Source organism: Carassius gibelio, chromosome A3 (assembly GCF_023724105.1).
Source record: "Carassius gibelio isolate Cgi1373 ecotype wild population from Czech Republic chromosome A3, carGib1.2-hapl.c, whole genome shotgun sequence".
NCBI lineage: Eukaryota > Metazoa > Chordata > Actinopteri > Cypriniformes > Cyprinidae > Carassius > Carassius gibelio.
The window spans coordinates 29391849-29407128 of record NC_068373.1 but is presented as its reverse complement, the minus strand read 5'-3'; the positions used below and the strand labels follow the sequence as shown (position 1 = coordinate 29407128).

The 15280-nt window shown below is 38.5% G+C and overlaps 1 protein-coding gene across 1 annotated transcript; it reads left to right on the top strand.

Annotated features, from left to right (window-relative positions):
• Positions 1–360: 360 nt before the first annotated feature.
• Positions 361–12586, top strand: LOC127941816 (jupiter microtubule associated homolog 1). Its single transcript, XM_052537259.1, has 5 exons — positions 361–541; positions 2891–3030; positions 6367–6479; positions 8531–8561; positions 12110–12586. The coding sequence occupies exons 1-5, from the start codon at positions 486–488 to the stop codon at positions 12223–12225; spliced, it is 456 nt and encodes a 151-aa protein (XP_052393219.1). The 5' UTR covers positions 361–485; the 3' UTR covers positions 12226–12586.
• Positions 12587–15280: the final 2694 nt, after the last annotated feature.

The window sequence follows — 15280 nt, the reverse complement described above, 5'->3', positions numbered from 1 at the left end:
AGCAATTATGCTTGAAGCAAAGTATCATTAGATGTAATTCTAGATTATTAAAAATCCATTGTAGTTTGAATTATTAAAAATATGATTTAAATTTTCACTAAAATGGCATGATATGTGTATTTCAGTCTATTAACTTTAAGAAACTTTAAGGTATTTTAAAATATTGGAATAAAAGAGCAAGTTTCAATTTGCATAACACGTCGATATCCTATGGCTGTTTTTGCAGTAAGCCACACTTCACATAAACCTACAGTGTGAATGATGGCCAGTGCTCCAATCAAACGCCAGGGACCGCTGGCCCCCGTCCAATCAGGTCGCGCGTCGCCCCGGTGGGCGGGGCTTCGTGGGCTGGTCTAAAGCGCCGCTCCGCTGTGCTCGGGTTTCAGCTGGTCCGGGTGGAGCCCATGCGGGAGAAAGGATTTAGACGAATTCAGTCCTGCTGAAGGGTTTCTAACGCGGCTTAGCTAGCACATTACCCGCTCAACATGACCACGACGACCACTTTCCAAGGCATGGAGCCTGGCGCCAAAAACAGCTCCAGGTAAGTGTTTTTAAAAGGGTTTGTTGAGATCCGAAGGAAGACAAAAGAAGAGGAGCTCAGAGCTGGAGGTGATGATGATGATGATGATGATGATGGATGGATTCCTCCACCAATACACGAACGCAAATGAAGCTTATCAACCTGAATATTTAATGGGTTTGGATTGATTCACGTTTTCATTTGGTCTGAATGAGCCCAGACTGTCTGTCACCATCATCATCATCATCATCATCATCCTCCTGGCCACGAAGACCCATCCACCCTTATAATGATCTGAGATTCACTCCAGGCTCATTGTATGCAGGTTTGATGTGATGTCTGGTGTTTTGATGTGGATGGTGCCCAAACTTCACCCAGCCTAAAGGAATGGGGCTGGCAGGCCATCTCAAACTGGGTGATTTGCTTTAAAGTTTATTTGCATCGTGTTTCATCAATACATGTTTTCTCTGCTGCTTATATTGTCATCCGTTTAGTCCCAGTCATCTGACTGTTTGGTGTAACCTCCAGCTCTGGCCCAAAAATACCCGCTCCATTGTCCTTAAAAGGTTTCTGATACTAGGGTTGGAACAGATGCATTGAATTTGGTCCAGCCAGCCAGTGGAAGGTTTGCTCGTCTGGCCAAAGGACTTTGGGATGCAAACTAACTCATTTTTTTTAGGTGTGTTTGTGTATCCAGAAATGATATGGTCTGTAACTTTCAAGGGAGGGATGGAAATGCATTCAGACATTTGCATGTCAGAAATGTTGCATTGGCTTTTGTTTCCGCCTGATGCACACATCTTAAACGAGGATTATGGCATCGTCTGGTATATTAATCCTAATATCAGACATCTTGGCTTTGGGTCTTGCTGCAACATGTTGCCTCCCTCACCACCTTTGATTCTCGTCCCCCTGTCATTTCCCCCAGTTTTAGTCGTTAAATCCTGCGTGTCTGGGGTTCCCCTCGGTGGAGAGGACAGAAATGTAGGTCAAGCCGAGAGCAGGCGTGTTTATTGGTCACTCGGACTGATTTAGGGATGTTTTCAGCATGCATCTTGGGCTTGAGGAGGGCTTTTTAATGCCATGTGTCTCCCGTGTCGGTTGGGTGGGGTCTCGAGCGAATGGCCTTCTTCTCTAATAAGGCTCTTGATCTGATCCCAAGCTTTAGTCTGGTTAAGGCATTAGCTGTTTAACCAGTCCATCCAGACGGCACTGGTTGGTTTTATAATCGCCACACCGTCGATTCCTTTGACAAAAGGAGCAGAAAGTTGAGTTGGGATGGAGGTGACCCTGACAGCTGCCGGCGGGTGTCAGCTGGTCTCCTCCTGCGCCGATGGAGGGAGGGTGTTGAGATCTGCTCTGGGCTTTTCAAAAGCATTGATTAGGGCTTCCCTCGACCACATCAGTCACTTTACCCCGGGTTTGTCCACACACCCACCCTCGTGTCTTTTTAATGAATCAACATATGTGCTGAATCAAAACCATCCAGCACTGGAATAGCTCTGGTCTGGTCAGCTGTGTGTGTGTGTGTGTGTGTGTGGTGTCTTTCAGTTTGGGGTTGGGTGGTATGACTGAAGCCATTTGTTGTATGAGTTACTTGATAGATCCATCACAATATAGATAGTTGTACAAAGTGGTGCATAGTTTATACATGTGGTAATGCCTATTTTATTAGCTTATGCAAATGTGACTGGTTCGATTCCCAGTGTATGCATGACCTGATGAAGTCATAAAAGTGTCTGTCAAATGCACACATTAAAATGTATAAGGCCTATGTCTAATCAATGCTATTTTATTGATTATGCAAATTGTTTTATGTGTCAAAGGTCATACGTGCATGAAACATACAACTAATTATATGATTTGACTTCATTGACTATAAACCGTATTTTATTGGACTTTTCTGCTATATATGATATTAGGCAAATATACTTGTGGGCATTTTTTCTTTAAAGATTTCAGAATGAAATCTTTTGTATGTTATAGTGTTTACTGAAATGTTACTGTGCTGGTTTTCATTTGTTATTACTCTGAGCTCATCATGGAAATACACTTCTGATATGAGCACACGGTCAGAAGAAAGACTTACATTTTATATCAATGCACCAAGATGACTAAACTCGAGACTTATGACATACCCTGCTTTGAATTTTTGCATGTTGCTTCCTCGTTCTCACATGTAAAGCATGTAAAATGATAATTTGTACTGTTATCGAGGGTTTAAATCTCTACTGTTCACGTATTTGCATCGTTGCATCATGTCACAAGCACCATGAAGTCCTGCTGTTTCCTTCATGCGATATGTGCTGTTTATTTGAAGCTTGTGTAATTGATTTGTTGAGTCGAAATCTTCTGACCCGTGTCTCGTAGGGTGCTGCGTCCCCCTGGTGGAGCCTCAAATATTTCCTTCGGCTCGGATGAGGAGAAGCCTGTGCGCAAAAACAAGATGGCCTCCAGTATCTTTGCTGAACCTGATGACCCTCACGCCCACCGGAGGAACAACCCACCAGGTACAGAACACACACACACACACACACACACACACACACACACACACACACACACACACACACACACACACACACACATCTGGTTTGAATTCTGTTCCAGTCAGGTCTGGGTTTGGTTAGATTTTAATGCTTGCATTATTTAAAGCCTGCATGGTGTCAATGTCACCTTTATATGTTCAACAACTGTGATGATTTACACGAATGTTTACTGTAAATGAGGAAGTCAAGGACCTCATCTGTATGAAAGTATACACTAGTTTGGGATATACGCACACACATATATTTGAAAATCTCTTTTGCTGAGCAATTCTGCATTTATTTGATGAAACAAGCAGAACTTTTAGCAGAAACGTCTACATTTTACAGTGATGTCTGTCAGACCGGTTGTGTGTCTTTCTGTCGTCTGTCAGCACACGGAGAGAACGTGACGTCTTGGGTTTACACGTGTGTTTGCTCAGATAAGCAGCAGTGTGAACTGATTTTAGCTGGAGTTCAGAGTTTAAAACCTGCCTTTGAACGATTTATCATGGTTAACTTAGTAATCTGCCCTCACTATATTTGCTTTGTTCACAGACGACCACAAGTGTTTCAGCATGCCTTTGGCATGATGTCATTTCCTGGACAAATAACCCGACCGTCCAGTGATTCAGGAAGTGATTCACGGTGTAGGGAAAGATAGTGTGTGACATCATGTTGAAACACTTTCACACAGTGAAGGGAAATGTTGACTACACCTGAACTTTATTTAATAATTTAAACCATGTCCCCACTGCCAGCGCTGTGTCTGTGTGCTGAAAGTGTTGTTAGTTTAGCAACACGTCAAACTCTCCTCTCCCGTGTGCTTCACGTGCTGCTCCGGATCTGTCACTCTTGAAGGATGTTCCCTCAGAAGGGAGCTGTATATGTAGACAGCACGGCTCCTCTGTGTTTAGATGTTCAGAGTCTGACAGCATCTTTATCTTCTGGAATAGAAATGTGTGTTGTGTTGTGAACACCGTTAGCCCTGCAGGAGCTGTATCAGGATAATCTGAGCTCTGATTCAGCGCTAATGCTCGACTCGGCCAGGTGTCCTTCATAGATCTGCTGATTCTCTCTCTGAAGACCTTTCCCTGGCTCTCGTCTGAGATGTTGAATCCCGCCGCAGCGTTTGGGCCGTCTGCTTGTTTTACAGCCGTTACTCAGAAAACAAGGCTCAAATTCAGTAGAAATCTAAATCAAAAGACATGCATAAGCGGATCTAAGTGACCCAAAAAACTGAGTGCCTTTCAGAGATTTGATGCCATGATCTCCAGGTCTTGAGATTGTGAGTGACTGATATGAATTTTGCATCATGGCTTCAGGGAAAACTCTTGGGCTTTTAATGTGCAGTATGCATGAGCGCAGGATCTGTGGATTTATAATGTGGGTCTGATTGAACGAGCTGACAGGAAGTTGAGCGAGACGTCAGAGGTGCCAGGCAGGATGTCTTTGTGATTGTCTTTTGTGTTCTGTAAGGGGTTTTGGTTGTTTTTTTGTCAGCTAATGGAGTATAACAGTTGGCTCTGGAAGTTAAAATCCCATTACATTTCTCTCCATTATTGCAAGACAGCAAGGGTGAAAAGGGTACAAGTGTAACGAATGGTTATCATTATACTGTCCCCAGTTGAGTAATCGCGGTACATCTGAGGCAATTATTTAGCATTACTGATATGTTATGTTTAAATAAGCGTGTTTCTAATTGGATAAGCAATCATTTGCAAGCATTTCCAGAGGATTAATCTGAACACTGGATAAAGCCAGGTTCAAAAGTCTTATTTTATTTCGCTGGATTTTTTTCTGAGGGGATTTGAATCACTCTTTTTATCACAAAAATACTAACAACAGCCAGAAAAAAAAGACATTTTCATCATGTTTTTTGGAATAAAAGGTTATATAAATGATCTCTTAACAAACCCCTCAGTAAAAACCTTCAGAGGATAGATGGGAATAAATTGGTTAAATTTGGTGGAAGTGCTGTTGAAATGGAGAAACTAACTATTTTTTTGAAAACTGACTTTAGAAATGAAGTTTAAACCTACAAAAAGAAAAATGTGCAGTAATAAAATCACGCAAATGATGTATGAACAAACCCCTCAGTAAAAACCTTCAGAATATGGATGGGAATAAAACTAGATTTGGTGTGTGTAAGTGATACCGAAGTGGAGAAACAAAGATATGTCATAATTGAAATCTACAGGCCAATATTGAATAGTGTAATAAAATAAGCACATGTTTGGTGTTTTATTAATAGTCCATGACATCTCTTATAAAACGGCTGGGTTTTGTTTTTTCAGTGCAAACTAAAAATAGATCAATCCAAAGCCAATGTTTATTGGCGAACATGTTGAAGAGAAGCCAGTAGTCTGTCGATTCATTAAATCAGCTTTTTAGCCACAGAAGCAGTTTATCTAGCGTAGTGAAGCATCTCGACTGACATCCGTTTAGAGAAGAAGCCTCTTGTCTCTTTGCCAGTGTACTGCAGCGTAATGCTTTTTGTGCTAACCTTGAAGGCTTGCCTTAAAGCAGCTTTAATATTTTTTCCTGTCAAAAACTCCTCTCCCCATAATCCTGCAGAATCACTTTTTTCTCGTTTTCAACCATATTTTTAATTATTTTTCTGTTTCTTTATCCAAATCTAAGTGTGATGTTGATATGTAGTTTCATATCTGCTCTGTGTCATGACTCTGAAAGGTTAACTCTCTCCATCGTGAGAAGCCCGTCCTGAACAAAGACCGCTGAAGGAGAGCGTTTGTTAGCGTTGAGCTGGTTTGACTCCATTGACTCTCGATGGGATGCTGTTTTTTCTCCTCAAACCAAAACCTCTTTGTGTCTTGTGTGTTGAGATGTTGTTGTCCTCTGACCTCAGGGTCGTGTCACTCAAACACTCCTCAAAGCCTCGAGGTGTGTGTGTGTGTGTGTGCCAGTGGCTGTTTTCCTCTCACATCACACACACCTGTTGCACATGTGTCTTATGTTTATTCCAGCGTCTGATTGCAGAAAACAGCTTGATGTTATTTCATGACTCAGATTGACTTCGAACATCAAGCGGTGACCCAACATTGAACCACAGTTGTTTATTCTACAAAATGACCTTAAAATCAAAGTGGTGAACATTTACCATGGACCATTAACATGGAGGATATTTCTGACATGATGTTTAAGCCTTTCATTTTATACCTTTTTATTAGGTTTCTATTGTAGTTATTGATAATGAGGTATGCACTGGTGTTCTGATGTGTGTGTGTGTGTTCTGTGGTGTGATGTGTGTGTGTGTGTGTTCTGTGGTCTGATGTGTGTGTGTGTGTTTTCTGGTCTCAGGTGGAGAAGCGTCTGGCGTCTTGTGCGGTGAACCCTCGGCTCCTCTGAGGCGATGCCAGCCAGCCATCATCTATGATAACGGCACTCCTGTTGATCAGCCCGCCAACAGCACGGTGAGCACACACACACACACACACACACACACACTGATGGTTTTTATACTGTACAAACTGTATATTCTATGGCCCTTCACCAACCCCTACACCTAACCCTAACCCTCACAGGAAACTTTGTGCATTTTTACTTTCTCAAAAAAACTCATTCTGTATGATTTATAAGTGTTTTGAAAAATGGGGACATGGGTTATGTCCTCATAAGTCACCCTCTCCTTGTAATACCTGTGTCATACCCATGTCATTATACAGAGTTGTGTCCTGATATGACACACACACACACACACACACACACACCTCTCAGATCAAACAGGAGGTTAACGAGTGTGGTGTGAATGTAGGTCGTTCAGTGTAGTTCATGTCTGTAATGAACCGTTGTATTGACTTCATGCACGCTCCTGCTCTTACTGTCAACAGTTCACTGTGATAGCAGACAAATTCAAGTCTGACACAAAACACATATTTATTAGAAATAAATTTGAAAAATTGTTTCCTGTAACCTTTCATCAAAATAAATACGAGTACTGTACTAGAAAGCCAGACAGAAAATGCATAATTAAATCTTTATAATGTATTTATTTTGTGAGATGTTTTCCTTCAAACTTTCATCAAAATAAATGTTTATTCATAGCGTAAACATATGTTTTCATTCATTTGAAATATTTGCCTGAAATTAAAGATTTAAGAAATTCAGAACAAATCTATTTTCATCAAAATGAGTTTAAAAGTATGTGAGCAATGATAAATCAAGCACAATAAAGCAGAGAGATTTGAGACAGAAAATACATAATTCAATCTTTATTATAAATGTATTTTGTCAGACGTTTTTATATTGCAACCTTATATCTAAATATCTTAAATATTTAAATCTAAAATAAATTTTTATTTTATTTGTTTTTGTTTTCTTTAACGTTACAGTGATTTTATCTTGAACTTTAAAGCCTGATAAATTCAGGACAGACTGAAAATACTAATTTATTTATCAAGCTTTTTTTTGGTGTATGCGTTCATTTATTATAATTTTTAAAAAATATTTTAAATATTGTTCTCATCGTCATAAAAATTCTGATTAGAAACAAACAATGTGAATTCAAGACAAACAGAAACTATTTTGTAAGATTTTTTTTTTTACTTTGTATTTATTTAGATGAAAAGACATAGAAAATAGAAAATATTCATAGCATAAACCATTTTATTTGAAATATTCTTATATAAATTTTAATAATTTTAATTTAAATTGTTCTATAAGTTCAGAGACTTTCAGGGCAGAGAAAATTATTTTATATATATATATATATATATATATATATATATATATATAAATATAACTTTCTTCTTCTATAGCAGGTCTATCAGATTGACCTATTAAATGACTACATCTATTTCTCCACAAGAGATTTAATAGATCGATTGAAGATGATTCATCTCACACAAGGTTATATGGAGAATATATGAGCAGCAGTGAGATGTAGGTCAGGTAAATCATTGAAGAATACTGTGAGAAATATTCTGTGGCTGAAGCTCAGAGTGGTTTTATTATTGTAACTGTATTTGGCTCACAGTACTTCTGTTAACGGACTGGATGTGTGTCTCAAATAACATCGTTAGCTGGGTGGGGTCTAAATGAACAGCCGCAGGGTCCGTGGACGACACACACACACACACACACACACACACACACACACACACACACAGCTGTTCTCTGGGTCAGTGAAACCACAGAGCTCTCTACTGTACGTGGACTGATTCATTCATTCGTCCTTCACAGGAGGAATTTCTTCCTGATTTTGTCTGGTTCTTACAGGCGTTTGTTTCTGTTTTGTCTGTATTGAATGTCTCTGCTCTTACAGAACACTTTTAGTTACATGATCTTGAATCCCAACGAGAAACTTGAAATGTGTTCTGTTGATGTACTAAATGCAGAGAGAAATGTTTTTATTCGACGTTAAAACCCTTTGTTTTCTCACTGGATATTCAGTACTCTGTGTTTAATGTGATCTGAGCTGAAGTAAATCCTGATATGTGATCTGGACTCTGCTCTTGTTTTGCAGGATCAGCCTGAAAGCGAGCAGGAGAACAACGGTGAGACTCTTCTCAGTATTTGGTGGTCTTGTGGGTTTGGGTGACGTGTGACTCTCATTGGTGGAGGAATGCTGCTAATAAAGGCTTGCTGAAGCTCTGCTTTAGCTCTGGAATGTTCCTCTCTCTCTCTCTCTCTCTCAGTTAAGGTTTATTCCATGAGTCCACGTCTGCTCTTCTCATTAAGGACGTCTGCAGTAGAGCTGTTTCTGACGGTTTCGGTTCACAATGAGGGGATCCCATTAGAAACCCAACACGTCTAGGGAAACTCTGACTCTGGTGTAATTAAATGATGTCCATTCGGACTTGTGTTGGCATCCACTCATTTTCATTAGGATTTTTTAACAAACCATCTTGACCGATGAATGAATATAGATTAAACCTCTGGGATCCCCACCTCTTTTAAATCTTCTGTCAATGGCTTTAAATGATTATTTATATATATATCTCTGAATATGACAGGGCCTGTATTCACAGAACATTTTATCTTGCCACTAAAAGTTCTCCTAAATAGCCAAGTTTATTCACTAAGTTGCTGAGGCAAACTCTTACTGAGGAACAGACCGAAGTCTTCAGCTAAGAGAAAGTGGGCGGGGTTTACCTCATTGCTGTTGATGATGTCAGCGTGCTTATTAACTATGCACGCACTGATTGGTCTCTGTCAGAGATTTATTCGTAGAAATGTTGTAGAACACAATATTATGTTGCCATATTCAAATAAAGGTTTTAAAATGCAGGTTAAGTGTCACTATTTAAACCAGTATATGTTCAGCTTAGTGTCAGCCTCTTTCATGTGTGCTTCTCAGAATTGGTGAATATGCATATAAACGGAGTTGAATAATCATGGCTGACAGTGAGACATGCAAACGTAAAATAAAACAAACTGGACACAAGAACAGCTGTTAGTTCATGCACCGCTGGTTGATGAAAACAAGGACATGATTAAAGGAAGAGTTAGAGTCGGGATGACCTCCAAAACCAAAGGCGATGGCTTTTAAAAGCTCATTATCGCCAAAGATGTTTACATTCCGAGGCAGATTTCAGGATCTTAGTGATTTAGGAGTCCTCTTCACTACTCCTAACCTTTCACAGATTCAGGAAATGGTTTTAGTGTTAAAACACTTTGTGAAATACTTTTAGAGCAAAACATTTAGGAGTTTTAAATTTAGGACTGACACGCCCATTATTTCTCCCAAGTCAGAGAGTTATGAGCTACTTTTAGCCTTGATGTTTTGTGAATACGGGCCCAGATGTCTGTTTGGGGATTATTATTATTATCTATTAGTTACTTTATTAATCCTTCACAGGAAATGATATTGTTACTGCAGAAACCTCCCCTCAGTCCTTTCACACAGACCTATCTACCCAACTAAACACCTGACAGAGAATCATACACTTAAAAACATATGTACGTTCATGTATTATGCACATTATTGCACATTAAAAGCACAGTAATTATTGCACATATGAAGTCGGTCTCCCCATTTAAATGTTCTATCTGTTGTTGTTTTTTAATGTTTTTATAAATTGTTAGTAGTAAAAAAAATTTTTCACTTAAATTATTAAACCAAAAATGTGATTGTTTAACAACTAATAATTAATTTCTATTGTACAAACATTTATTATTATTATCAATAATAATAATGTAAGTAAAATTTTACAAACGTTATTATTATTATTATTTTTTTTTTACATTTAGAGGACATGACAGGTGTCTTTTTGGCCATGGTGTTGTTGTTATTATTATTATTATTATTAATAATAATAATAATAATAATAATGATAAAACAAAAAGGTAAAAGTCTTAGTATGAATAAATGACACTTTTGTTGTATTTTCTAATTACTGATAAATGTATAGTTCACAAATTAATAAAATGCACACAGACTGATTTTCCCCATTTAAAAATGAAAAATAAATAAAAGTTTAACTTTATATATTATGGCCATATACTGTAGCTCTGATGCGTGTTGTGATGTTCAGTGTTATGGGATGTTCGGGCTGGTCTGGGGTCAGCAGTCCTGCTCTAGTGTTCATGTTCTGCCATTAGTCAATGCACAGTGTAAATCTCATCCTCTCCTGGGTTCTTCATGTCTGCTGGCTGTGGGCTTTTTCACTTTGCATATAATCTGTCCTCAAATGTCTGTAATCAGAATACAAACAGTTAGCATTAGAGCTGATGCTGTATAACAAACTAAACTATAACTAACCAGCACAGTAAGATCCTCATCAGTCTCTTTTGGTCTTCTACACTCAGTTTTCTCTCAGATCAGTTTCTGTGAGCGTCTTATATCGCCCCTTGTGGCAGCAATTATGTGTCAGTTTGTTGTAGTTGTTATATTATTATCTATGATGCATTTCTGGACTCAGTTTGTCAAATGAAAGCATCTGCATTCATATAGTTGAGTAGCATCTATTTCAGGCCGGACAAGTGTGCATTAGTGAGTGTGCATGAGCCCGAACACTTCTCCTGTGAGCGCATGATGAGTCCTTCAGTGAGACGCTTCTGAGTCACACCTTACCAAACACACTTCAGTCGAACACTTCCAGGAAGACCAGTGCTCCCATCCCCATGAAATGCTAATACACTGGCCTTATAATCCATTAGAGACCCAGTGGTGATGAGCTGAGTGAGTCTGTGATTGTAGATCCAGTCTCTGTTTTCACATCCATGTAGTACCAGGTCCATACTAAACGTCTGGAGCAGCAGTACTTAACTGGTTTTGCTTCAAGATCCAGGTTTTACACAGCAAAGGGACGGTTCATTTACCCTCATCTTGTTCCAAACCTGTTGTAGTTTCTTCTGTTGAGCAGAAAAGAGCATATATTTTGAAGAATATGATTTTTGTTGATCAGACTAGTCGATGGCTGTTTGGAATATATTGAGTGTGAGTAAAGGATGACAGAATTTCCATCTTTGGGTGAACTATCCATCTTAGGGCTGAGAGGTCAAAAGGTTAAACATGTCTTAAAATCAAACTATGAAATGTATTAATATTACCATGAAGTGCACAGACCAAATAATATACAAAATGATCAACAAACTGAACAAGAAACATTGTTTCCGTGTCTCTTTAGATGTCCTGTGAATGGTTTCATGCAGTTAATAATTTATAAACCATGTTCACTCACTTCATCTTCAACTCATGTGGATCATATCGTCTTATCAGTGTTGAATCCGACAGGAATTTTTAGCAGAATACTATAGTTTAGAAGCATGCATATGGTTATTTGGGGTTTTATTTGTTTTTATTTATTATTCATTTGCTTGAACACCCCCCCAACAAAAAACAAAAAAAGCATGGCATCAAAGCATATGACTTTTCTTTCTTTTTTTTGGGCATGTAAAAAACAAAAGTATAAGTGAGTTTGTTTAAAAAAATTCTAAATCATAATTTTTTAATTTCATGTATTTTGTAGTGCATTTAGCTTTGACCCCAGCCTTCAGGTTTGATTTTTGTCCCTTTGTAAAGTTTGGGCACCTCTGTTTCACACAATGTTAATGCAAGCGTCTGTGCAGTCGGTCACTAGTATCTGTGTGTGTTTTCCAGAGGAGGTCGTGGAGCAGAAGGAGGAAAGCGCACAGCCTGCTGCCCCATCGGCTGCTGCCCACCCCTCCGGCCGGAGGAACCCACCTGGCGGCAAATCCAGTCTGATCCTGGGCTGAGAACGCCTTCACTGAACTTTCTCTGCTCTTTCAGTCTTTTTTTTCACCCAGGTTTTTTTTTTTTTTTTAAAGGAATTCCCCTTCCTTCACTTTTCTCGTGAGCCATGGAAATTTTTTGTCCTCCGCGGTCTTTTCATTTTTTCTATTGCAAAAAAGAGAGAGAGAGAAGCGATCGTTGACAGAAGCACTTTATGTGAGAGGTCCGTTTCAGCCGCTCCTGCAGGAATAATGGCATGAGAGATTCAGATCGACTTTTAATCTGCCCTGGTGTAAATCATTAAAGGAAAAAGGACAAAAAAAAAAAAAAAAAGATTTGTTGCGCAAAATTTCTAAGTACAAATAAAGATTGATATGAATTTCACTGTGTTTGTGTTTGATTGGAATGGTATGTCAAATCTAATTAATCCATTTTTATTATTCATGTAACATGCATTTTGTAACTTTTTCATCAGTTGTTACTTGGAAATGAAAGAACAGAAAGTGTTGGCATGCTTGTTAAACAGTCATCTGTTTCCACATTAAACAAGGTCCACACTAGCTAGACATTTCCACACAATCCCTCACAATTCATGCAGGAACATATTTCAGTTTGTGCACATTTTCTTCAGTGTATGGTGTCATAGGAAACGGAAGAGGAAGTGATGGTGAACCATTAACAGACACCATATGATGTGAAACATTACACAAAATCATGTGACTAAAAAACTTTCATTATTTCTAACTTGAGAAGACAACACTTTCAGCAACATTAAAACCAGTAATAGAAAAATAATATAAAATTATATTAATTCTGAAATGAGTGTTTGGGAGAGACAGATAAAATAAAACGCGTTTTAAACTGAAACTTTTGACGCGTCAAGAATGTCACTTTCAAATATTCAAAAACCTAGACAATGAGCTGTCTCACAGTGTGATTCTCAAATACATTTAGGTAAATGTTGATGGAGTCTTAAACAAGGACTGGGGGGACGTGGTCGTGTTCCACTTCAAATACGATGAGTGAAAGGAGAGCTTTTAAGATTATTGTCACTTTATTCACCAGGAGGAACACCTCGTTCCGCGCGTCATACGTCATTACGCGATTTCTACGTCACTGCGCATGCGCAGTACTTTCCAGTTTCGGTTTTCAATCCGATGAAGTGTTTACATGTCCTCACGCTCGGATTACTAAAGGGATAAACCACTCCTTACAATCCGATCGAAATTTTAGTTGGATCGAGCCAATTCAATCCGATTGATGTGTTTACATGTAACATTTTTATTCTGATTGTGCTTCTACTGAGATTACGATCGGATTAGAAGGGTCCATGTAAACGCAGCTAATGTTCCTCTGTCATAGTCCAGATACACTCTCACACGCTCAAGATATTGTTTAATATTAAAACCAGAACCAATATCAATTCCAGTGTCTGAACGAGATCTAATTCATGTACCAAAAGCGTATAGACATTACTGAAATCAGGAAATATCAACCAGCAATTTAATTTAATTTCCAGTAATGGATGGTAGAAAGTTCAGCAATGAATGGTATGTGATTTATAACAGTCTCTCATCTGATCGTTTATTTTTTCCTCATGTGTCTCGCCTTAGTAACAACCATTCAAAATGGAAACATTTTAAGTGACATGAAGAAAAGACACGAAAACTTCAGTGAACATCAGAAAAACAGCATCCACATTTATGGTTAAAAATGAAAGTGAAAGTGACGTGACATTCAGCCAAGTATGGTGACCCATACTCAGAATTTGTGCTCTGCATTTAACCCATCCGAAGTGCACACACACACACACTGTGAGCACACACACACACACTGTGAACACACACCCGGAGCAGTGGGCAGCCATTTATGCTGTGGAGCAGTTGGGGGTTCGATGCCTTGCTCAAGGGCACATAAGTCGTCATGGTATTGAAGGTGGAGAGAGAACTGTACATGCACTCCCCCCACCCATAATTCCTGCCGGCCCCAAGGCTTGAACTTACAACTCTTCGATTGGGAGTCTGACTCTCTAACCATTTGGCTACGACTTCCCCAGCTATAATCTGACAAACGGGAAACATAACCATTCAAGTCAGCAGGAAGAGCCAAAGCTAGTCACAGTTTACTAAATGCAATAGGGTAGGGTGTGTGTGTGTGTATATATAAATATATATATATATATATATATATATATATATATATATATATTTTTTTTTTTTTTTTTTTTTTTTTTTTGAGGGTAAAAAGTGAAATAAAATATACAATTACAATGTATTCTTATTCATCTTGCAAAGCATTGCATTAAGTCACAGACATTCTTATAACTGAATATTTAACTGCCTGAAGTAAGATATGTTATTTCTGAATTAGTTAATGAAAAAACAAGTGCACAATTAAATTTTCTTATTTCCTTTTGGGAGGCTGCCAAAGAAACACAGGTGGTCCTTTCATTAGAGAAGTGTGTCTTTTGACCTCCCTGGAAACCACAGTTGTCCCTAAAGGAATGGCATGAGTCCAACTCCTAAACAATGGTTGGATTATCAGTGGAGTACAATCCAAAAAACGCCGGAATGCTCAACAGGTGTTGCAATTCAATTAATTGTAAGAATGTTGGTTATTAAACAGTTGACAGCCTTCAACTTCCATAGTAGCAAAAAAAATACTATGCAAATAAATGACTACCATCAAATATCCGGTTACAAACATTCTTCAGAATATCTTCTTTTGTGTTCAACAGAGGAAAGAAACTCATACAGGTGAGTAAGTGATGAAAATATTAAAACATTTTGGGTGAACTATCCCTTTAAAGGTATTTCCCCTCAAAATGAATATTTAATTTCCTATTCGTCCAAAGCTTTCATGACCTTTCTCAGACAGCATTCACTTTCATTGCATCTTTTTCCACCACACTTAATCTCTCCTTTTGTCTTCAACAAATGATGGAAGGTTGGGTGATTCAATGGTAAAAGAATTGTAATTTTTATCTCATAAATCTCAGAAATTCTTAGTATTCCGGCCCTCTTGACAACACACACTCCAGTTAGCTTGGCCTCAAGTGTGTCCCAAACCTATTAATGT